The sequence below is a fragment of the Lissotriton vulgaris genome, chromosome 11 (assembly GCF_964263255.1).
Source record: "Lissotriton vulgaris chromosome 11, aLisVul1.2, whole genome shotgun sequence".
Lineage (NCBI taxonomy): Eukaryota > Metazoa > Chordata > Amphibia > Caudata > Salamandridae > Lissotriton > Lissotriton vulgaris.
Genome location: NC_141699.1, coordinates 300,237,239 through 300,256,571, shown reverse-complemented (window position 1 = coordinate 300,256,571; position 19,333 = coordinate 300,237,239). Strand labels below are relative to the sequence as shown.

General features: G+C 43.1%; 1 protein-coding gene across 1 annotated transcript in view; it reads left to right on the top strand.

Annotated features, from left to right (window-relative positions):
- The window catches only part of TESC (tescalcin), a 269,377-nt gene that overhangs the window by 231,139 nt on the left and 18,905 nt on the right, over positions 1-19,333 (top strand). Inside the window, exons 3-6 of the mRNA XM_086943266.1 lie at positions 1,242-1,322; positions 4,669-4,808; positions 7,006-7,067; positions 7,157-7,264. Of these exons, the coding sequence (XP_086799392.1) occupies positions 1,242-1,322; positions 4,669-4,808; positions 7,006-7,067; positions 7,157-7,264 (391 nt within the window). The remainder of the gene's footprint in view (positions 1-1,241; positions 1,323-4,668; positions 4,809-7,005; positions 7,068-7,156; positions 7,265-19,333) is intronic.

Genomic DNA, 19,333 nt, shown 5'->3' with positions numbered 1-19,333 from the left:
CGTCATGCAATAGGGTGCAAAAGTGACGCAACCCATAAGATGGATTTATCAAACCACAAAGGCCACTTTGCTTGGCCTTAAGTGGGTTTATATATCCAGAATAACACAACAGAGCACATATCGCTGTTTTGCGTTACTCTGCCCTGGGAAGACGGTCCATCCGTGGAGTAGGGGTGTTCCCACACATTCACCCATGGATTTTGAAGCAATCCCAGATTTGCCAATACTGGTAGTCCCGGGAATGCGTCAGAATGCTACAACTTCCCAGGAAAGGAGCAACAAAAAGAAATATCTGTATTTCTCCTTGTTACTTCCACTTTCTATGTGTGCTGCAGCAGCACACAAAGAAAGAGGAAAATGGCCGAGGGGATTGATTTTGTGCAGGAAAGCATCCCTTCCTGCACAAAAACAATCCTGCTGACAGCTCGGGCAGTCTTGCACCATGGTGCAAGGGTGCCCGCATTGGTGCTAGGCAGCACATTGTGCGCCAGTGCTGGAAAAAGACAGGGATGCGCCGTATTATGTTAAATATGGCCCATTTCTGCCCTTTCCCTGGCACGCAGCGCAGCAAGTCAAAGCTGACTTGCTGCGCGGTGCAACCTTTTGGTACATATGGCCCAAAGATTTAACTGGTTTGTGTGAACGTTAAAGGTGTGATCATCTAGACGGAAGAAAATACCCTCTTCCATGTGTTAAAAGGATATTGCAAGTTGTCCTACAGGGATGCTCTGTGGCCCCCGTCACAGCTTGATGATCCTCGCCAGGCAGATGAATGCACCTCTTCCGAGGTGGTCCCTCTTGGTCTGCAGCCTCATGCTCTTCATGTTCACAGAACTCATTCGCCCCTTAGCAGTATCGCAGTCAAAGACAGTCGGCCGTACTTTATACAGGATAATTTAATGTTTGGGTGTCTGCTCCCCGATCAAGGTAGGTGCTGTGTAAATCTGATGTTGTGAGTTAGGAATTCTGTAATTTGAACCGAAGACATATGCACAACAAGACCTCTATTTCTGTCTCCTTTCCTTCTTTACACTCTCTTACTCAAAATGCACTGCCTCTTTGTACACCACTATCCCTACGTTCATTTCTGGACTTCAATTCCTCATCACTGTAGGTATTCTTATCCGTTCTCTTCATCTCTGTCCTGGCCCTGCACTCTACACCCTCTCTCTCCCACATCATCTCTCGTCACCCTTTCTGATAGAATCCAGGACTCACAATCTGTTTGTGTGTTTTTACAGCAAGGAACAATTTGAGAGTGTGCCCGACCTGCATTCGAACCCAATCAGGGAGAAAATTATCAAAGCCTTTTTTGACAAAAGGTAAGAGAGCTTCCTGAGTGTGTGTTTCCCTTGTTTCGCACAAGCCCTGGGTCTGCCTAGAATGGCAGAGAAATGAATCACAACATTGAGTCACAACACAAGTCTTAGCCATGATTTCTGACAGCCAAACAGTGGCACTATGTGGTGCAGCCATTGATACCCACAGACTGTGCAGGTGTGGCATGGATGTGTAGTGTGGATAAAGACAAGCATCAATAATTTTGGCCAACGAGTTTCAGAGTTGAGGACGTTTTATCCCTGGCTTCTCTGGGCCCCGTTCATGGGTGCTAGCAGGCATGGGCCTGACTGTTGTTACCGATGAGCCTCCTGGATGAGGACAGCTTGTAAATCGTGCCCAGCTAGCCTCAGCCATGCATGTGGACAGACAGCAACTAGGTCACTGGCCGGCTGTTCTACTTTAGGGCGAGGCGTTCACATTGGTGGATGAGTGGTAATAGATTGGCTATGCCTTTTTTCTTGATCACATTTTTAGGCATCTAAACCTGGTTGAATATCAAAACATCGTGGTCAGAAATATTGTCCTACAAATATATTGTATCCTGAATATCACAGCAGCAGTGTTGTTTAGGTACACATATATAGGTGAGCATAGAATTACTTTATCAACTCTGTATGCCTTTAAGATATATATGTTGTCAAGGCTCACATATGTGGAGGAAAGTTTAGAAAACCTATAGTTACCTTCATATTATTTTGGTAGTCGATAGTACACATAAGCGATGAGTCTTTGGCTTTCAAGGTTGGGGTGCTCTGTAGGTAGTGTTGAATATGAGATATTTCAACGCAGATATTTGCGCTTGCAGAGTGCGATTCTTGAGTTCAGGTCTTTTGGGAGTCCTTTTCTTCTACTGCTGCACTATTGACTGCAGGCCATTGGCTCTTCTGCTGGTAGTGACTGGCACTACTATCTGTAGTTCCTGAACTTGGACAATGTGCCCTTATGGTTTGTGAGGCACGGGGTACTGAACAATGAATGCCTATTGGATTGCTAAGAGAGACTGAATTCAGTTTATGATAAAGGGGCATATCGAGCTTACCCATGAATGTGTGGGTTTGGTGCACTGTGTGCAATTGGCATCTCTAATGCATACATGCCAACAGACCCGGTTCAGGTAGGAGACTCACATTTTGTAAGGCCAAATAATACTTTATTTTAGCTGTCTCCTTCCTAAAATTGCCTGTTTCAATGTTAGTGAAAGGGAAAAATAAATTCCTCTTATTTTTCTTTTTTTACTATCTCCCTCTTTCCTGTTTCGAAATGTTAGCATGTATTCTAGTGCTGATCCTTTGCTTCGTGGACAAAAGAGATTTTGTTGCAAGTCGATGAAGTACATGTATTTATATAGCGCAAATCACCGACCCGGTATCTAAGCGCTTGCTTAGGGAACCCGTCCTGGTATTCCCCTGTGAGATAACCCCGCCAGGGTATCCAAAAGGTGAAAGCCAGGCATCCCACCACGAGGGGCCGTTGCGGAGATTAAGCAAGCTATTGCCCAGAGTCGCAGAGTGTGAACCAATGAATCGAGTAGGCACCGGAGCGAGAATTGTCGAGTCCATGGACATTTTAGGACTCAAGACCCCGCCGAGCCGGGAATTGAACCCTGGTCCCGGGCTGACCTCTGCTTCCAGGTCTGCCTCTTCTAACCAGTGAGCCACACTTCTCCACTGAAGGGGTATAATATGCAAATCCTTGCAATACTGACCCCAGCAGCAGCAAAAGAGAGAGGAAGAGAAGGCAACTCTTTATGGTATCACTGCATGGACATAAGCAACAGCCACATCCAGCAACCTCCTTCTTTTTTGCAGAAGGCCAAAATGGTAAAAGTAGTCCCATGAAGGAGGGAAATATGTATCCAGAAAGTAGAAGAGGCATCAGAAGTTAGGAGAGGTCTCACAAGAAAGAGTCCAAACAGAAGACTGGAAAGCAGTAAATCTGAAAAACAAGAGAAGAGTAAACAGAGAGCAAAACACCCAACTATCCACAGCTAAAAAGACCCTAATGATATTTTCCTTATCATATAATCTCAGGCATGGCATGCAACAAGACTTCAAGCATTAGTCCATAACAACAAATAAGCATTCAGACTAGGACATGGCATGTAAAGGTGTCCAATCTAGGGAACTACAGGTATATGGTGTCTAGTCAAGGAAACATCCTGCAATAGGTATACAAGTCAGAGAACAACATTCATGGACTGCTAATCCTGGGTGCATGGGATGGCGAGGGAACCAATCCAATCAGGAAATAGCTGGCAAGCATAAACTGGGCCAAAATTGCTGAAGAAGTCATAATGAATCTGCAAAAGAAATAGGTGTGAGAAGAGCTATGAAGAAAAGGTCACAGGCAGGTGCAATGTGAAAGGAACTAGGCAACGCATATATACAAGACAACCATAACCAATAAATGAAACTGAAGTGCTTGAGGAAGTTTAGGAAGCTATTACAAGACAGAGACTAAGGAGGAGGAACAAAAAGCAACCTACATAAAGGAAAAAATGAGAAACACCACAGACAATCCAGGAATGTATGCAAACTTTTACAAGAAAAGAGAATAATTAATACACGATAAAGAAAACTCATGGTAAAGCACAATAAGATGGTTACTAGAAAGAGAGAATGGGAGGATATTGGAAAAAGAGCAATTGTAAAGATATGTAGACAGGCACTGGATGAAACGTACATGGTCTGATACTACATTAGGATGGCTTTGTGAAGTGCAGTAGCTTAACAGATGTATAGACCCCAAGTGGAAAGTCAGAATAAAAGCTTGAGGAGCAAGAATAGTATATCCCACCCATAGAGATCAGTACACCCAGCCCCTCTGCAGTCAATTTAGAAATGGTCACAGAGTAGATATTAGTCTGACGGCTACTCCAGTGCCATAGCAAAAGTAGGAAGAATAAGAGCCAGATGATGTGAGAACTGCAAGAAAAGCCAACAGTGAGGAAGAAGGAAAAGACAATGGAACAGAGAAAGAGTGGGTGTGGAAAATAAATAGGCGTACCCCAAGAAAGAATATCTCAATAGCCCACTGCAGGGGTAGGAGAGATATTCTACCAATCACGACGTCGCCAATAAAATCTTATTTTTTCATTTGTGCTACTGCTTGTAAATACCCATTGTGACTGAAAACTTACTAGTACCAACAATGCTTGGTCAATAATTGCTACATATATTTTACCATGAATTTCCCACGTTTTCGAGAAAGACTCAAAGTTTGTGCTTGCTCTGGGCGTGGCCTACTTGTCTTCGAGGAGGACATTTAAAAGCAGTTTTTATTATCAAGGTGAAATGCTTGTCATCAATCTCGTTTGACCCCTTACAGAAACCTACGGACAGGAACTCGTGGGTATGCGGAGGAAATTAACTTTGAAGAGTTTCTGACCATTATGTCCTACTTTCGGCCGATGGAGGGAAAGATCGATGAGGAGCGGGTTGACCAATGTCGGAAAGAGAAACTGAAATGTAAGCTTTCCTTGATATCTTTTGCATTTATTATCATTCTGGCTCCTATCCATTTTGCAGTTCTTTGCATACTTCCTCACTCTCTATGGTACCCATGCACCAGGCCGAGTCTTTCACTCTGGTATTATAATTAATTGTAAAAAGACTGGAAGACTGCTGCTCCTCAAGACCAAAAGGCAACCTTCATAGACCTAAAAAAAGCATGAAAGTTGCACGACCACATGTTGTACAACTTCCTTGTTACTCTTTGGTTCTTTGAAAGCATCATTCGACTTTTACTTTGATTTAGTCCTTAACATAACCACAACATTTACAGTTCTCCACAACATTATACCATATGCTTTGTTCTCTTTTTCTCTTCTGAGATTATCACTGCTTTGTGTTGTGTCGCCACTGTGTTATTCCTTTGAGAATGTTGGTCCATGTCATTCATCGTATTTGACAAAAGCACACATTGCGCCCTCGCTACAAACACCAACGTGTTTCCCTTGGGAGAAATGACCCCGGAATACACATGAGGCTATTGAAATGTCATATTAATGGATTTAACAGCCTTTTAAGAATACAACTCCAGTTGGCCTTCTATATGTGCAGATGAGGTCACAGACATGGCTTACTTCTGGATGGCCAGTCCTCCACTTTGACTCAACCCTACTGTCCAGCAATGAAATTAAATTCTTAGGAAGGTTTCTATAGGGTGGGAATGTAGGACGTTTATTGTGTATACTGATGTGAATCAAATGAAATGTAATTATTTATACCGTTTGAGGTGAATGCAGTCATATCAAAGTTGGCCTGTGTCCTGTTCCATCTGTGTGCGAGCCAAAATATATTCTAAAGTGGCTAGAGTCTTTCTAGAATTTTTTTAGAAAAACACAAAAGCAGTGTGTTCCAGTATTCCAGCTGTGCCATATTTTTCTTGGAGTGGACATGCTCTACGTGCTTAAATAATTGAGAGAGACCCCTTAGCACACCAGGGGAATAGGGTACTTGCAAACAGTGAAAAAAGAGAAAAGGATCCCTTGGCGGACAGTACTTAAGATACAATCCTATGCTATCTTGCATACACCATAGTAAGCCCATGTATTAGCAGTGGTCTCTAATGCTTGTAGTACATTGACAGAGACATTTTATAAAAAGTCACTTTTTTATTTTTCAGTAAAAAAACACGTCATTACATTTCATAAAAACAACAAATTGTAATTTCCTTAAAAACATACACAATATCATCACCACAATGTTCATTGAAAATTCATAAATCTATTACTAACATACTGTTTTTCAGACAACAACTTGTTCTCATGCTGTATCCTTTTATTTTGTGGATACAGCATGAGAACAAGTTGTTGTCTGAAAAACAGTATGTTAGTAATAGATTCATGAATTTTCAATGAACATTGTGGTGATGATATTGTGTATGTTTTTAAGGAAATTACAATTTGTTGTTTTTATGAAATGTAATGACGTGTTTTTTTACTGAAAAATAAAAAAGTGACTTTTTATAAAATGTCTCTGTCAATGTACTACAAGCATTAGAGACCACTGCTAATACATGGGCTTACTATGGTGTATGCAAGATAGCATAGGATTGTATCTTAAGTACTGTCCGCCAAGGGATCCTTTTCTCTTTTTTCACCGTGGATATGCTCTAACCTTTTTAAGTAGCAGAGGGCACTTGGTCCTGATGAAACTGCTAAGTTGGTCTGAGACTTCATGTAGAAGAAGGTACTGTACATAATTCTGTTAAACAGCACAAAGATCCCTATTCTTCATAGCAGCTCACTCACCAGATGGAGACTCTTACTGCTCTTCTCTCCAGAGACACGGACCTATTGACGCACTAGTTAAGGCAAACGCCTTCTTTGAACAAACGCCTTTTCTTCACTACAAGGTCCAAGAACAGACTTCTGTATTTAGTCCTTCAGTTCACCATTCACCACACAGACCCCAATGCCCATCTCTGGCCAGGTGTGTACAGGTGATGCCAGAGGCCACTGTGTGGACTAATGACCTTTTATAGCCTATGAAGCTAGGAAAGCATAATTCTCTCTGCAGTGGTATTCATCCTGCCGCCCAGTCAATACCTATGTGATAGCTCCCTTGTGCCAATGAAACTGGTGTCTAGTGGCACTTTGTACACTGTGCAATGATGTAAACAAAAAATGGCATCACTAATGGGCATTTGTCTTCCCTCCAGTTCTGTTCCACATGTACGACTCGGACAACGATGGGAAGATCACACTGGATGAATACCGAAGCGTAAGCTTTACTAGAGATATTTCTGCATCTGAGGATCACCACGAGGCTTGCGCTCAGGACCAACACTGCGTTTCTCTCTCATTATGTAGGTGGTGGAGGAGCTGCTGTCAGGGAATCCGCAGATTGGGAAGGAGGCAGCAAGGTCTATTGCAGATGGAGCCATGCTGGAAGCTGCAAGCATGTGTGTGGGGCAGATGGTAAGCACAGGTCACTCAGTGATCCACTTGAAGCGGCTGTGGGTGAATGTATCCTTGCCGGTTAGGGTCTTCAGATTGTTGTGTCTTACTAGCATGAATTTGAGTCATTGGGATTGACCAATAAGTAGATTTTTTTCATATGAACAAGAATTCAAACTTTTCTTCTAAAACACATAGGGAAAGCTATAGGGGGGCACAGTTTTCATAGTATTGTGTTGCCTATGTGTCACACATGGTGTCTCAAGGGCAACACAATATTAAAGTCATATCTACCAAGCAACGCAAGGCCTCCTTGATAAATCTAGATTAACGCAAGGCAGTGTAAGTGGCTGCCTTGCGTTACTGTTCCTTGACCAGGTGTTCCATGGTGAAGTGCGGGTGTTTCCGCGCTTCCGTCTATGGATTTTGGTGCATTCCCAGATCCATCAACACTGGGAAACCTGAGAAAGCGTCAAAATTCTACACCTTCCCAGGGGAGGTGCAACAAGGAGAAATACCACTATTCCCTCTTTCTAAGTTTGCATTCGACAAAAAGAGGAAAAAGCCTCAGACAATTGTTTTCATGCTGGAAGGGGTCCTTTTCTGCACAAAAACTATTCTGCCTGCAACGCAGGCTGCAGATTGCGCGCCAGAGCAGGCAGGGACCAGGAATGGCTATATATATTGGTAAATATAGTGCATTTCTGCCCTCTCCCGTTCACGTAGTGTAGCAAGTTAACTTGCTGTATTGCGTTGCATGGAAGAATAATAAATCTGGCTCTAGATTTATAGGAATTAAATGGAAGTTGGCAAAGGCAAAGAAGAAGCACATCACAAGAAAGACCGATTGAAAGGGAGGGAAGTGATATATGTGGTAATATTCTGAAATTCCAAGCATAGCCCTGCACGTAGATGTTAGGCACTTCTGCAATGACAGCTTGGTGTGCCTCTGTAGCAGTGCTCTTTAATTCAACTTTACAGTCTGCCAGCAGTAATCATTTAGCAGTTACAATATATTTTCACAATCACCAGTGATTGCATTTCCATGATGATATACCTATACCCAGCATACTTAGGTCAGAAGGTTTGTATGTGGTATCAGGTAACAGATTCAGTCACATTCATTGTGTTTTGAAAGGTTTCGTGCTGTGCACCGAGGGGGCAAGTCCCTGGCGGTATTGGGTGCAAAAGCGTGGAATACTCTCCCCCCACATCTGAGAGTATTGGACAAGGAAACAGATTTCCGTAAACACCTAAAAACCTGGATTTTTAATCTCCAAGATACAACTGCCAGAAGCCTAGTGTGATTCTGGATCTGGTCAAGTAAGCAGAGAGGCAACCTGACATCTGGTTGACCTTACACGGGCGCCTAGATGCTCCTTGGAGCGATTGTTGCGCGATACAAATTGGCAATTACATTACATTACCGATGCTTGTGAGATTTCCGCCAGGTCCCATAAGGACATGGTGTCCCGACTGGAAACGTGCCCTGTTTCCTTGGTTCCATTCAGTGGCCTCGCAAGAAGTGGAGAGCATCATCTTTTACGCACAAAAGAGGTGTGGCCAAGATGCATTTGAGTCGTCAGCAGGGCACACTTCATTCACACATAGAACATTTTTATCACATGTAGCAGAAGATTAAAGAAAATCGTTCCAGTGACACTGGGAACACGGGATGTGAGTCTCGTGTTTTCTTTGTCATTGTAATCCAGCTACATCCGACTCAAAGAGAAACCGGTCTTGGATTGCTTGTATTTTGGTTTCCGGTTTGGCCTGGACTATTCTTATTGGAGCATGGTTAAGACTGATTTGCAAATGGCTGGGTCCAAACTGAGGTGACAATCGTGAGCGAAAGATCAGTGGGTTGCAATGCTACCCGAGCGATTGCCATTGGTTAGACAAAATGCAAGTATTTATCCACTAACCTTTCGCATGTTTGATTCTGTGTTCTTTTAGGTGCCCTCTACGTGCCTAAGAGCTCTCATCCATCTGAAAGCACCTAGGGCCAGATGTAAAAAGCTTTTTTCAGCTTGCAAATGACCCGATTAGCGGAATCGGTGCTTTTGCGAGCTGAAAAAAGCATTTTTAAATGTACAAAGTCCTATTTGTGATTCTGTAATCTATTACCAAATCGCAAATTGAGTTGTGAGTGGCTAATGGGAAGAGGCGTGCCAAGGGCAACCCTTTCTCATAGCGACTTGCAGTGGCATGTATGAATGTTTTGCTACCAGAATGCGTTCGTAAAACATTCATACTTTACCGACTCTATGGAGGAGGTGGTAATCCATTGACAAACAGGAAAGGGTCCCCAAGGGACCCCTTCCTCTTTGTGAATGTGGGTGCCAACATTTTTTAAGACCAGGCAGTGGTCCCATGGCCCACTGCCTACTCTTCTAAATTAAAAAGGAAACTTTTCAGTTTTCTTTCTTAAATGTATCCCGTTTTCCTTTAAGGAAAATGGGCTGCATTTCACAATAAAAAACTGCCTTATTTAAAAATCAGTCACAGACATGGTGGTCTGCTGAACCTAGCAGGCCACCATCCCTGTGAGTGCTAGCCATTCCCAATAGATTGCAAAATCTCGACCTGCCTCATGAATATTATGAGGCATGTCCCTTGCGACCCATTGGGAATCGCAAACAGTGTAAAACGCAATGTACACAGTTGTTTGCGATTTCCTAATAGCGAATAGCAAACATTTGCTATTAGGAAATCTCAAACAGAAGTTTATTTACATCTGGCCCCTAACTATCAAATAGGTCTTTTTTGACCTGGTTTATTCTTCATGTGTGGGGCATACATAATTGCAATAGATAACTTAACAAAACTATCCTATGTCAGGAAACATACATGCATGCACGTCATTGCTAATATTCTTATGTACAAATCTGTCAGTATGTAAAGTGCTCTGACATCCACTGGGGCTGGTTTGTGCTATATAAAAATCACTAATTGAATATAGATTTAGATATCCTTTTTATATACTTTTGATATTTTGTATATCAGACTAATAGTCTTCCAAAAGGAACAAGAGGGAATAAAAGCTCCTGGTAACAGGGAAAAGTGAAAGAAAGATGCTGAAATAAAGAGAATGGGTGAAAAAAGAAAGGAAAGACAATATAGAAAAGAAATTAGCAAGAAAGAACGAGACAGATATAGACAGGGAGCGCAGAAGAAAGCGAACGAGAGAAAGGAAAACAACAGATGCCACTGAAGTTTGTGTAATGCGCAGTGTTTGCTTAGCCTGATCTGAATACTGCTTAAAAGGTTTTTTATGACACGAAGCCTTTTGAGACTGCAACTCATGCATATTGCTAAAAGGGCACAAGTGCTGTTTGAAAATAGTCTAGTTAAATCCATGCATAAATTACACGCCAGAGGACATCTTGTGCGTGTATGTGAAGACAGCTAAATAATGATTCACTGGCTGGGTGGAGAGGCAGAGGGCGCCCGGTAGGACAGAGGATTTAAAAACATGTTACCAATAGGTGAGACGTGCAAATAAACAAAACAAAAAAAGCATTGACAAAGCTGGTAGGTCAAGCTTATGATGACTCAAAACAGAAGCTAGCATGGATGTCGATTCACCAAAATACTGGGGATAGCAGAAATGACAGCACATACACTTTGACCTCAATGCATCACACAAAGTGACACCTGACCTTCTCAGAAAGTTATTTCAAATGACATTAACATCACAATAATTGACACCGCGAAGTTCAGTAATAATTCATAACTAAGATAACAACACAACACAGATAAATGCTTATTTTAGATATTATCCACAGTTTAATTAGGATGATGACATGCCCAGGGAACATTACTTATTTCTATTTGTATTATATGAAATATTATGGATTTATTTGAAGAAAAGGATATAATGGCACAAAACACAGACCCACACTTGCAAACTTTAATTATCCATACCTGCCAACAGTTATGAGTTAATCGTTCCCCTAGCGTATACTTTAATGACAATTGTATTGATAAATCATAGGGGAGGGAGGGGGACAAAAAAGAGATGAAAAAAACAATAATAGTTATGTTAATTTGTAAGGCACTATCACTTGTGTGACGCAAAGTAGTGAAGGTATTGTCAATTCATTGTTCACAAATTCACTATAATGAAAATTGCAACTACCTGTTTAAAAATGATTTTGTTTTTTATTTATTTTATATTTAATTAGAGAAGTGTGCATTGCACTGCTGAATTTATTAATCTTGCAGAATTCAAAGAATAATGTCCTAGTCCCAGTGGAAGCTATAGAAACTAAACCATACTCATCAAACAGTGTTTTCCTTCTGTTCTTGGCAATGATTTTGTAACCTTCGAGGCCAGGGCTCCCAAAGACTGTGTAAGGCATCACAAGGGACATACCAGGGGTTGCAGCTGTGACACCTGACAACTCCTAAATGACAAACCTGCAGGCCAGATCCGTTGACTTTGCCAGTGCTTCTTTTCTTGGAATTGCTACGTTCTTCTGTCCTATTTATAGAGGGGGGGGACACTAGGAGCTGATTATTAGGTCCAGTGACCATTGCTCCCGAAAAGTAACTAGTACACAAAGGGAGTCACTGTTGCTTTTAGAGAATGAAGAGGAAGAAACTTTTTTTCGTGTGCTACTCTATCTGTGGGGGACAGTGTGTCAGTGTGTCCTCATCATAATACCCTCACACACCCGAAGGATGTCATGCTTCATCATTTGGACTTTGCTTCTCGTCGGGCTGGCACTGCAATGCCCTATGGGTCCCCCGAAGGTTCTCTTTATCGGAGATCTTTTGATGAGAAGCTGTTTGGGTGCGCGGGTGTAAGTGGCAATGAAGTCTAAAGTGGTGTGTTAAAAAATGACTGGAGGGAGAGTGGGTACTATTTATTAGGGTGATCCCTCTGTCATTGTTAAAACAAAGTGTGTAGTGCTGCTCTAGGGAATATTATGTCCCTTTGTATCTGGGTATATGTCCCTAATGGAGATATATAACGGTCAACACACACTGTCCCCCACAGATCGAGTAGCACACGAAAAAAAGTTTCTTCCTCTTTCATTCTTTACACTGAACAGTGACTCCCTTTGCGTACTACGTTCTTCTGGCTTCAGCCGAGCTCAACAGCCTGCATCCTTTCTGGTTTCCACTGTGCTGCTGAATGTCTGTGTGAAAGTCAGTTGCGATAAGAAGTAAATGTATTGGGCACTGCATCACCAATCTGTGATGCAAGCAACACAATACAAGTTATATATATGGATTGTGTCCTCACTTGCAAATAATCTCAGCAAACATGCAAGCACAGCCCAGGAGGATGTCAAGAAATGAAAATGTGTCTACTTGTCATAGGCAGACATAATTGCAAATATATTTTTTCAGTCAAGGTTCCAGATCACTTACCTGAGTAGGCATTTCATTGCATGAAGAGAAGTTGTGTAGGAAGTTGAAACTGCAGCCCCTGCTTGTGAGCGAGGCATGCACTCCAACCAGGCTCCAGGTCCCACCAGTGCTATGCAGTGTGGTCCCAGTGACTGCCTCCAACCCTCTGCACCCCTCTGAGCCTTCCTCCAGGGGCTCAACGCAGGGACAAGGGACTGTATATCCCTGCAACTCCCAGCGCACATACAATGTTACTGGGGTTGGGACGAGGTCATGAGGCTGGAACCAATAAGTAAAGTGGGGGAGCAAAAGGGAGGTGGTTACAGCTGCAGAAGCCTCACCATTAGGGGATGCATCCCTTGCCAGTCTCCTCTGCTGAGTGGGCATCTCTTGCAGCATGTTGGAGTTCCAAGAAATATATAGGACTACATTGATGGTTCACATACTAAAGGGAGAATGCACACCCATTTTTTCCCATACTAACTACGCTTTACACAAGTGCTAGAAGGCAGAAAGATATGACGTGCAAACCTCAGTACGTGCTGTGCCTGTGAAGTGAGCATAGTTCAGACACAACTGTGACCCACTTGGTTCAACAGTCTTAGGTGCACAGTATTTAAAGAGTGGCCCGTAGAACCCTGTAATACATATTCCAATCAAAGTCATTCTTGCTTTTGAACATTTCTTTTATCAATTCGTTTATAAATCAATGTCCCATTTTTTCAGTTCAAACAAGCTGAGCTCGAAGACCTTCACATTTCACAGATTTTATTGACAGAATGCTGTATCCAACAGTGATGATCCATAGAAGATCATTCCTTGTTGTTGGAGCTCCATGAAATGTCTAGGACTACATGGCTCATCAAGTGGTTCTCCAGAAGAAGCAGGAGGGTCAGCACACCCTAGTGGCAATTCTAGTCGCAGCCTGTGCCCCAACAATCTGCAAAAGCATGGAGAGGGGGTAGGCTTTTCACAAGTACAGAAACTTGCAGCACGGAGCAGACTGTGGAGCTGTGTTCTGGGCTACCACTGTGGTCTAACCAGTGGTGTAACCATAACCCCCAGAGCCCCCATGGTGCAGGGCGGTCTTGAGCTCCAAGGGGCCCTCTCCGGCACTGTGAGCGGGTCCCTGGCCTGAGGGCACCTGACTGGGTCCGGAGTGTGGTGGGTCTCCTACCATGTACTTTGCAAGGGGACCCCCTCGAGTTTTGTTACGCAACTGGGTCTGACCCACTGCCCACGGAGTTGAGGGGAGCACTCTTACTCAGGATCTCACTGGTAGCCCCCAAGAGAGTGCATTACAATCTGGATACAGAAGCCACATAAAAAAATAATGAAAGGGCTGCTTTTTACTCCATCACCAGTTTCAGCTACAGTTGCAGAAAAAGTACACATCTGTGAAATGCCATGAGGTGATTACAAAACCTAGTGGATAACCCAACAAGCCACCGACTAACGTGAGATCAAACACACAAGCCAATCACTGAGAATGAGTGACACAAGGTCCCTTTCTGTATGTGCTATGTTGCGCTGCGTGAGATCTGCCAGACAACTAAAGCTCTGTGTTGTGAAACCCAAACCTCAAATGGACACAAAGACTTAAATACTTATTAACAAATATAAGGGCATCAAAGATATGCGATGCATGTCTGTCATATTTTATTCATTTGTTTGTGTATTCATTTAGTATTTTCATATTGCACCATAGTCGGGCCTCACAGACACAACACGGCTATTTGAGCTAGGGAGGCAGTAGTTGGACTGGCCTACTGGGGAGTCTGGCAGACAGGGTAGATGGAGCTTCTCTGGAGCAATACCCTCAAAAGCCAACCTTCAGGCAGCACCGAATTTGCTGTCAAAGTTTTGAGAGTATGGAAGCGGCCAGTTGAGGGGAAGGATAGTAAGGAGGGTACGGCGGGGAAGGAGATCTGGAAGAAGATGTTGTTGAAGATTTAGCACAACTCCTTTTAAACAGGGTTCAGAATTAAAATGCATCAGTCACCTGTGGCAGAAAAGGTTAGTCTTTTGTAACTTCAGCGCAGGCCTTAATTAGATTCTTTGTTCATGTCTCTGTATCTGAATAGGATTTGTAAAGCGTATTCTGGTGATCAAAGATGCACATCTATTTGTAATTCTAAATAGTCTTCTCTCGTGCTATTCAAATTAATTGGCACAAACCTCACAAAGAATCTTCATGCTGCACTGATTAATTAAAATCTATAACTCCGAATGGTATCATTCTTAAGTGGGGGCTGGCTTGTACCGGGGGTGGTGAGGTGTGGGGTGGGGGGGAGTTTAGAGGGAGGGCACAAGCAATAAATAAATAAAATAGACATACCTATCTTGCAGTGCAACGTCCTCCTCCCTCAGGTGTCTTCTGAACGCTTCGGAAGCAGGAAACTGCACTACCCAATCCTGGCACTGCTCTCACATGACAGAAGCACCAGGATTGGATAGAGCAGAGTCACTCAGCAGTCCTAACAGCACTGGAGGTCTGAGCTTTCTTTAACCTAGCTGTCTAAAACAGCTAGGTTAAAGAACTTTAAAATGCATGTGTCTGGCTGGCCATCCCAAGACAGGCAGCCAAAGAGACAATGTGCATTTTAGAGTGCTCAGCTCCCTGCTGATGCCACTCGGCTGCACTGGCCCCAACCCCGTCCTGACAATTAGTTTAGAACGGGTTGCTATAAAATAAAATGGTAATAAGAAAATGTATTACCATTTTATTTTTCACCTCTGGGGCTTGTGGGGCGACCCTACTCTGCTCAAATGGAGGAGCAGCCCCTGCATATTCTTTCTCATTGAGTTACACAAGTCTTAATTCTCTTTGCACATTCTTGGGAAGAAGGTTTGAATGCTTGTCTCTCAAAAATTTTAAATACTTGTTGAGTCGGTACAATATCCTCATAAGCAGAATAATCTCTTGCCTTACTCGGAAGGGTTACGATCCTTTTGTCTCTAGGGTTTTCTTCAGAATTTGTCTTGATGTCAGATGTCAGGTGTCAGATGAAGCCTCACTTTATTTCTAAATTAAAATGTTACCTCTTGGAAACCTGGAGACTCTTCTTAGAATAACCACTTCACCTTGGGAACCGAAATAGCGAGCGGCTTAACACAGACAGGGTTCCTTTTTACAGCGATCTGGTTCCAAAATAGAAGAGAAGGAGGTCTAGTAACTAAGATTTAATGCCGTGTTGCAAAGTGATGCAAAACAATACTAAATCTTTTCTTACCTGTATATTTACCAGTGTAAAACCCCTTTTACACTGGAAAATCCCTTGAAAGTAATCCAAAGCAGCGCATAGCTTTGCATTACGTAGCGCCAAGGGGGTGTACCATGGGTGATGAATGGGCATTCTCATGCAACCGCCCAAGGTTTCTGACACTAATCCCTATTTACTTTAAAAAGTAGGCAAGGTTTAGCATCAGAACATAGCGCCCATTTCAGATAGGAACTATGAAGGAGAAATGCTTTTTTCCTCTTTCTTTTCTGACTTTGCATGTTTGCTGCACTGTACAGCACACATACAAAGTTGGAAAATGCTTAAAGTTAATCTAAGCATAGTATTTTGTACTGGAAAGTTATCCTTCCAGGACAAAACATATGCTAGAGCAGCTAGACTCATGAAGACACCGATGCACTATGGTGCAAAGGTGTGTCCATGGCATACAGTAGCACATTTCTCTGCAGGCGTTTAGAGAGGGGAGGAGAGTGCCATATTTCTGTAAATATGGCGCTCTCCTACTCTCTCCTTCTAACGCAGCACAGCATTTGCGGCTGCAGCACTGCGCGAGAAACGGGGAAATCTGGCCCAAGATCTTCTAGGTTCTCGATTCACCTTGTTTTGTGTGTCATAGGGAAACTAGACCTGGAAACTAAGGGCCACATTTCTAAAAACTGTAGCATTGCTGCGATAAAACAGCGATGCAACAGTTTGCACTGCGCCCTCCTTGCGACACAATGAATGCACCGTATTTAATGTACGGCGCTCCAAGACGCAAGGAATGACAGATACGTCAGGAATCCTGAAGTATCTGTCGGTGCAAAAGCCACGCATTGCTGGAGTTGTGTCACAAGCATGACGCAACTCCAGCATTGCATAGGGTATCCTATTCCCATTGCAATACGGCACACCCCTGTGTATCCGCTAGTGCTGATACTAAATTTAGCAGTCTAGTGCCAACGCAAGCACCTGTACAAGGATGCCTGCGTTGCAGTGAATGATTGTTCATGTACAAGAAGGTGTCCCTTCCTGCACATGAACAATCACTAATGGCGTATCGTAACTTCTATGTAAACTGCAGAATGCAGCACATATATAAGTTTCAATTTGTCATTATCTAATGATTGTTCATGTGCACGAAGTGGCACCTTCCTGCACATGAACAGTCACTGATGGCAATTTGGTCTTTCTATGTGGGCTGCAAAATGCAGCACACATAGAAACTGCAAAAACAAGGAGAAATTAATAATTTTTCCTCCTTGCACCAGTTTAAGATCAAGTTAGTCCTGGTCTTATTTTTGGCAATGCCCCATAAAAAAGTGACATTCTGGTGGCGATAACCCCTTGTAAATATGCCCCTTAGTGTCCTTTTTTGCAGAGTCTTGAACCTTGTGTTGTTTTACAAAGCTTAAAACATGTTCCTACTGTTTGCTTTACTCCACACATATGATGCCATGATTTCAAACGGGTGGAATGGATTTTCTTCTTCCGTAAGGCAGGAGTAACGCTGGCACCTGGCACTGCGAGATGGCCCAGTTTGAAAGGGACAGTGTGTGGGCTGATTTTTGCAATCCTGTTGGCAGTGACCGACTCCCTTCCCCTTTTTCTACCATTGCAGATAAAAGAAAATGTTTAGGCCCTCTCAGTAGGGTGAAGGCTGGAGGCAGAATAGATTACATACCAGAGGCTACTGAGGGACAGGATGCTACTATTGGACAATGCGTCTACTCTCTACCAATGCAATGAGCCACAATATGGTCCATACATACTCTGAGACTGAAAGAGGTGGAAGGTGGTGAAAGGTAAAATTGAAGGGCTTAAGAATAGAATAGCAGGGGTAAAGAAAAAAAAGTTTGAGTTTAGAGGCAGAGTAATTGCTCTGGAGACTTGGGGGCAAATTTACAAGGGACTTGCATTGTCCTTGTGTGAGGCACCTTCATCTTTCGATCTGTGATGCATCTTGCATCATGCATAGACATAGGAAATTGCCTCTCAGCATTGATTTTGTGCAGGGAGGTATTTCTTCCTGCACAAAAGCGATCACGCCTGTAACATAAGCACCCTTGCAGTATGGCGCAAGGGTGCCAGCACTGATGCCAGGCAACACACTGCGCGCCAGCACAAGGAAGGACCAGAAGTGTGCCATATCTTAGCAGATATAATACATTTCTGCTCTCCCTTTCATGCAACACAACACAGCAAGTTGCCTAGCTGTGTTGCATGAAATATTTGTAAATCTCCCCCCCCCCCCCAATATGGAGAATCGTTTTCTGCTGTGGCAGAGCCAGACGCATTTAACACAAAGGTGGTGAATAGTGTTCTGCTGGTTAGACACAAAATAGAACATTTATACAACTTGCTCAAAGGGCCTGCGATGACGGTCCTGGGAATTTCTCTGCCAGTTTCAGGGGAGTTCCTATCCAACTAATTTACGACAGTCTTTGGGTGTCTGCTGGACATGGAGGTGGAGGATGTACAGCAGTTGGTTATTGTTGCAACTTGGTTGTCCCAGAGACCTGAAGGAAATAATGTGAACACAGGTGGTAATGTTCTAGTTATGAATTTGTGAAGTACATTTTTTGGTTTCATATATAGTAGGCTGCTCCATTTGTTACAGTGGCCTCTTGTGGATGTTTTCCGGATACACTTCTTATTCCACAACTGATTTAGAGGCCCACTTTCACTTCTTTCCTGGAAAGCCACTCTCTGCTAGACCCCTCCCAGTCAGGTTTTCATGCATCTTATAGCACTTAAACAGTGCTGGTAGATGTTCTAGACACCATCATACTCTCTCTGGATGAAGGGCACCCAGACATGTTGGAATTACTCGACCTATCTGAAGCATTCAACACCATCTCACATTCAATCCTGATCCAAAGCCTGGTAGAGATTGGTGTTGGCTGAAAAGCTCTGGTTTGGCTCGAACCGATAGGGTGCAGCTAGAGACTTTCAACTCTTGAACCATGGCCCTGGACGGGGGTGTGCTGCAGGGCTCAGCCGTGAACCCCACTCTTTCCAACATCTATATGGCCCCTCTGGCTCAAGTGATAAGATCATACGGGCTTGAAGTTCTCATTTGCGGATGACACGCAACTTATCATTTCTATGGGGCCAATTCCTGAATCTACTAAAGTCAGATTCAGTGAATGCATGAAGCAAATGAAGCAAACTGTTCTTTGGATGTCATCCAACCATCTTCAATTCAATACTGGAAAGGCAAAAATCTTGCTTTCCCCAGAAACGCACACCTTTTGGTCTGAAGACTGGTGGCACCTAGAACTGGGGTGGGCCGCTCCCCCTAAAGAGGTAGTAAGAAATCTGGGCAGCCTAATAGATGATAACCTCTCTATGAAAAAGCAGGTAAACTCAAACTTTGTTTCCTGTTTCGAGATGATGCGCCTCCTTAGGAAAGCTTTCTATTGGCTGCCCCTTCAGACCAGAAAATCCCTCACTCAGGCTCATATTTTAAGTTTTCTGGATTATAGCAACGCCTTTATGGTAACAG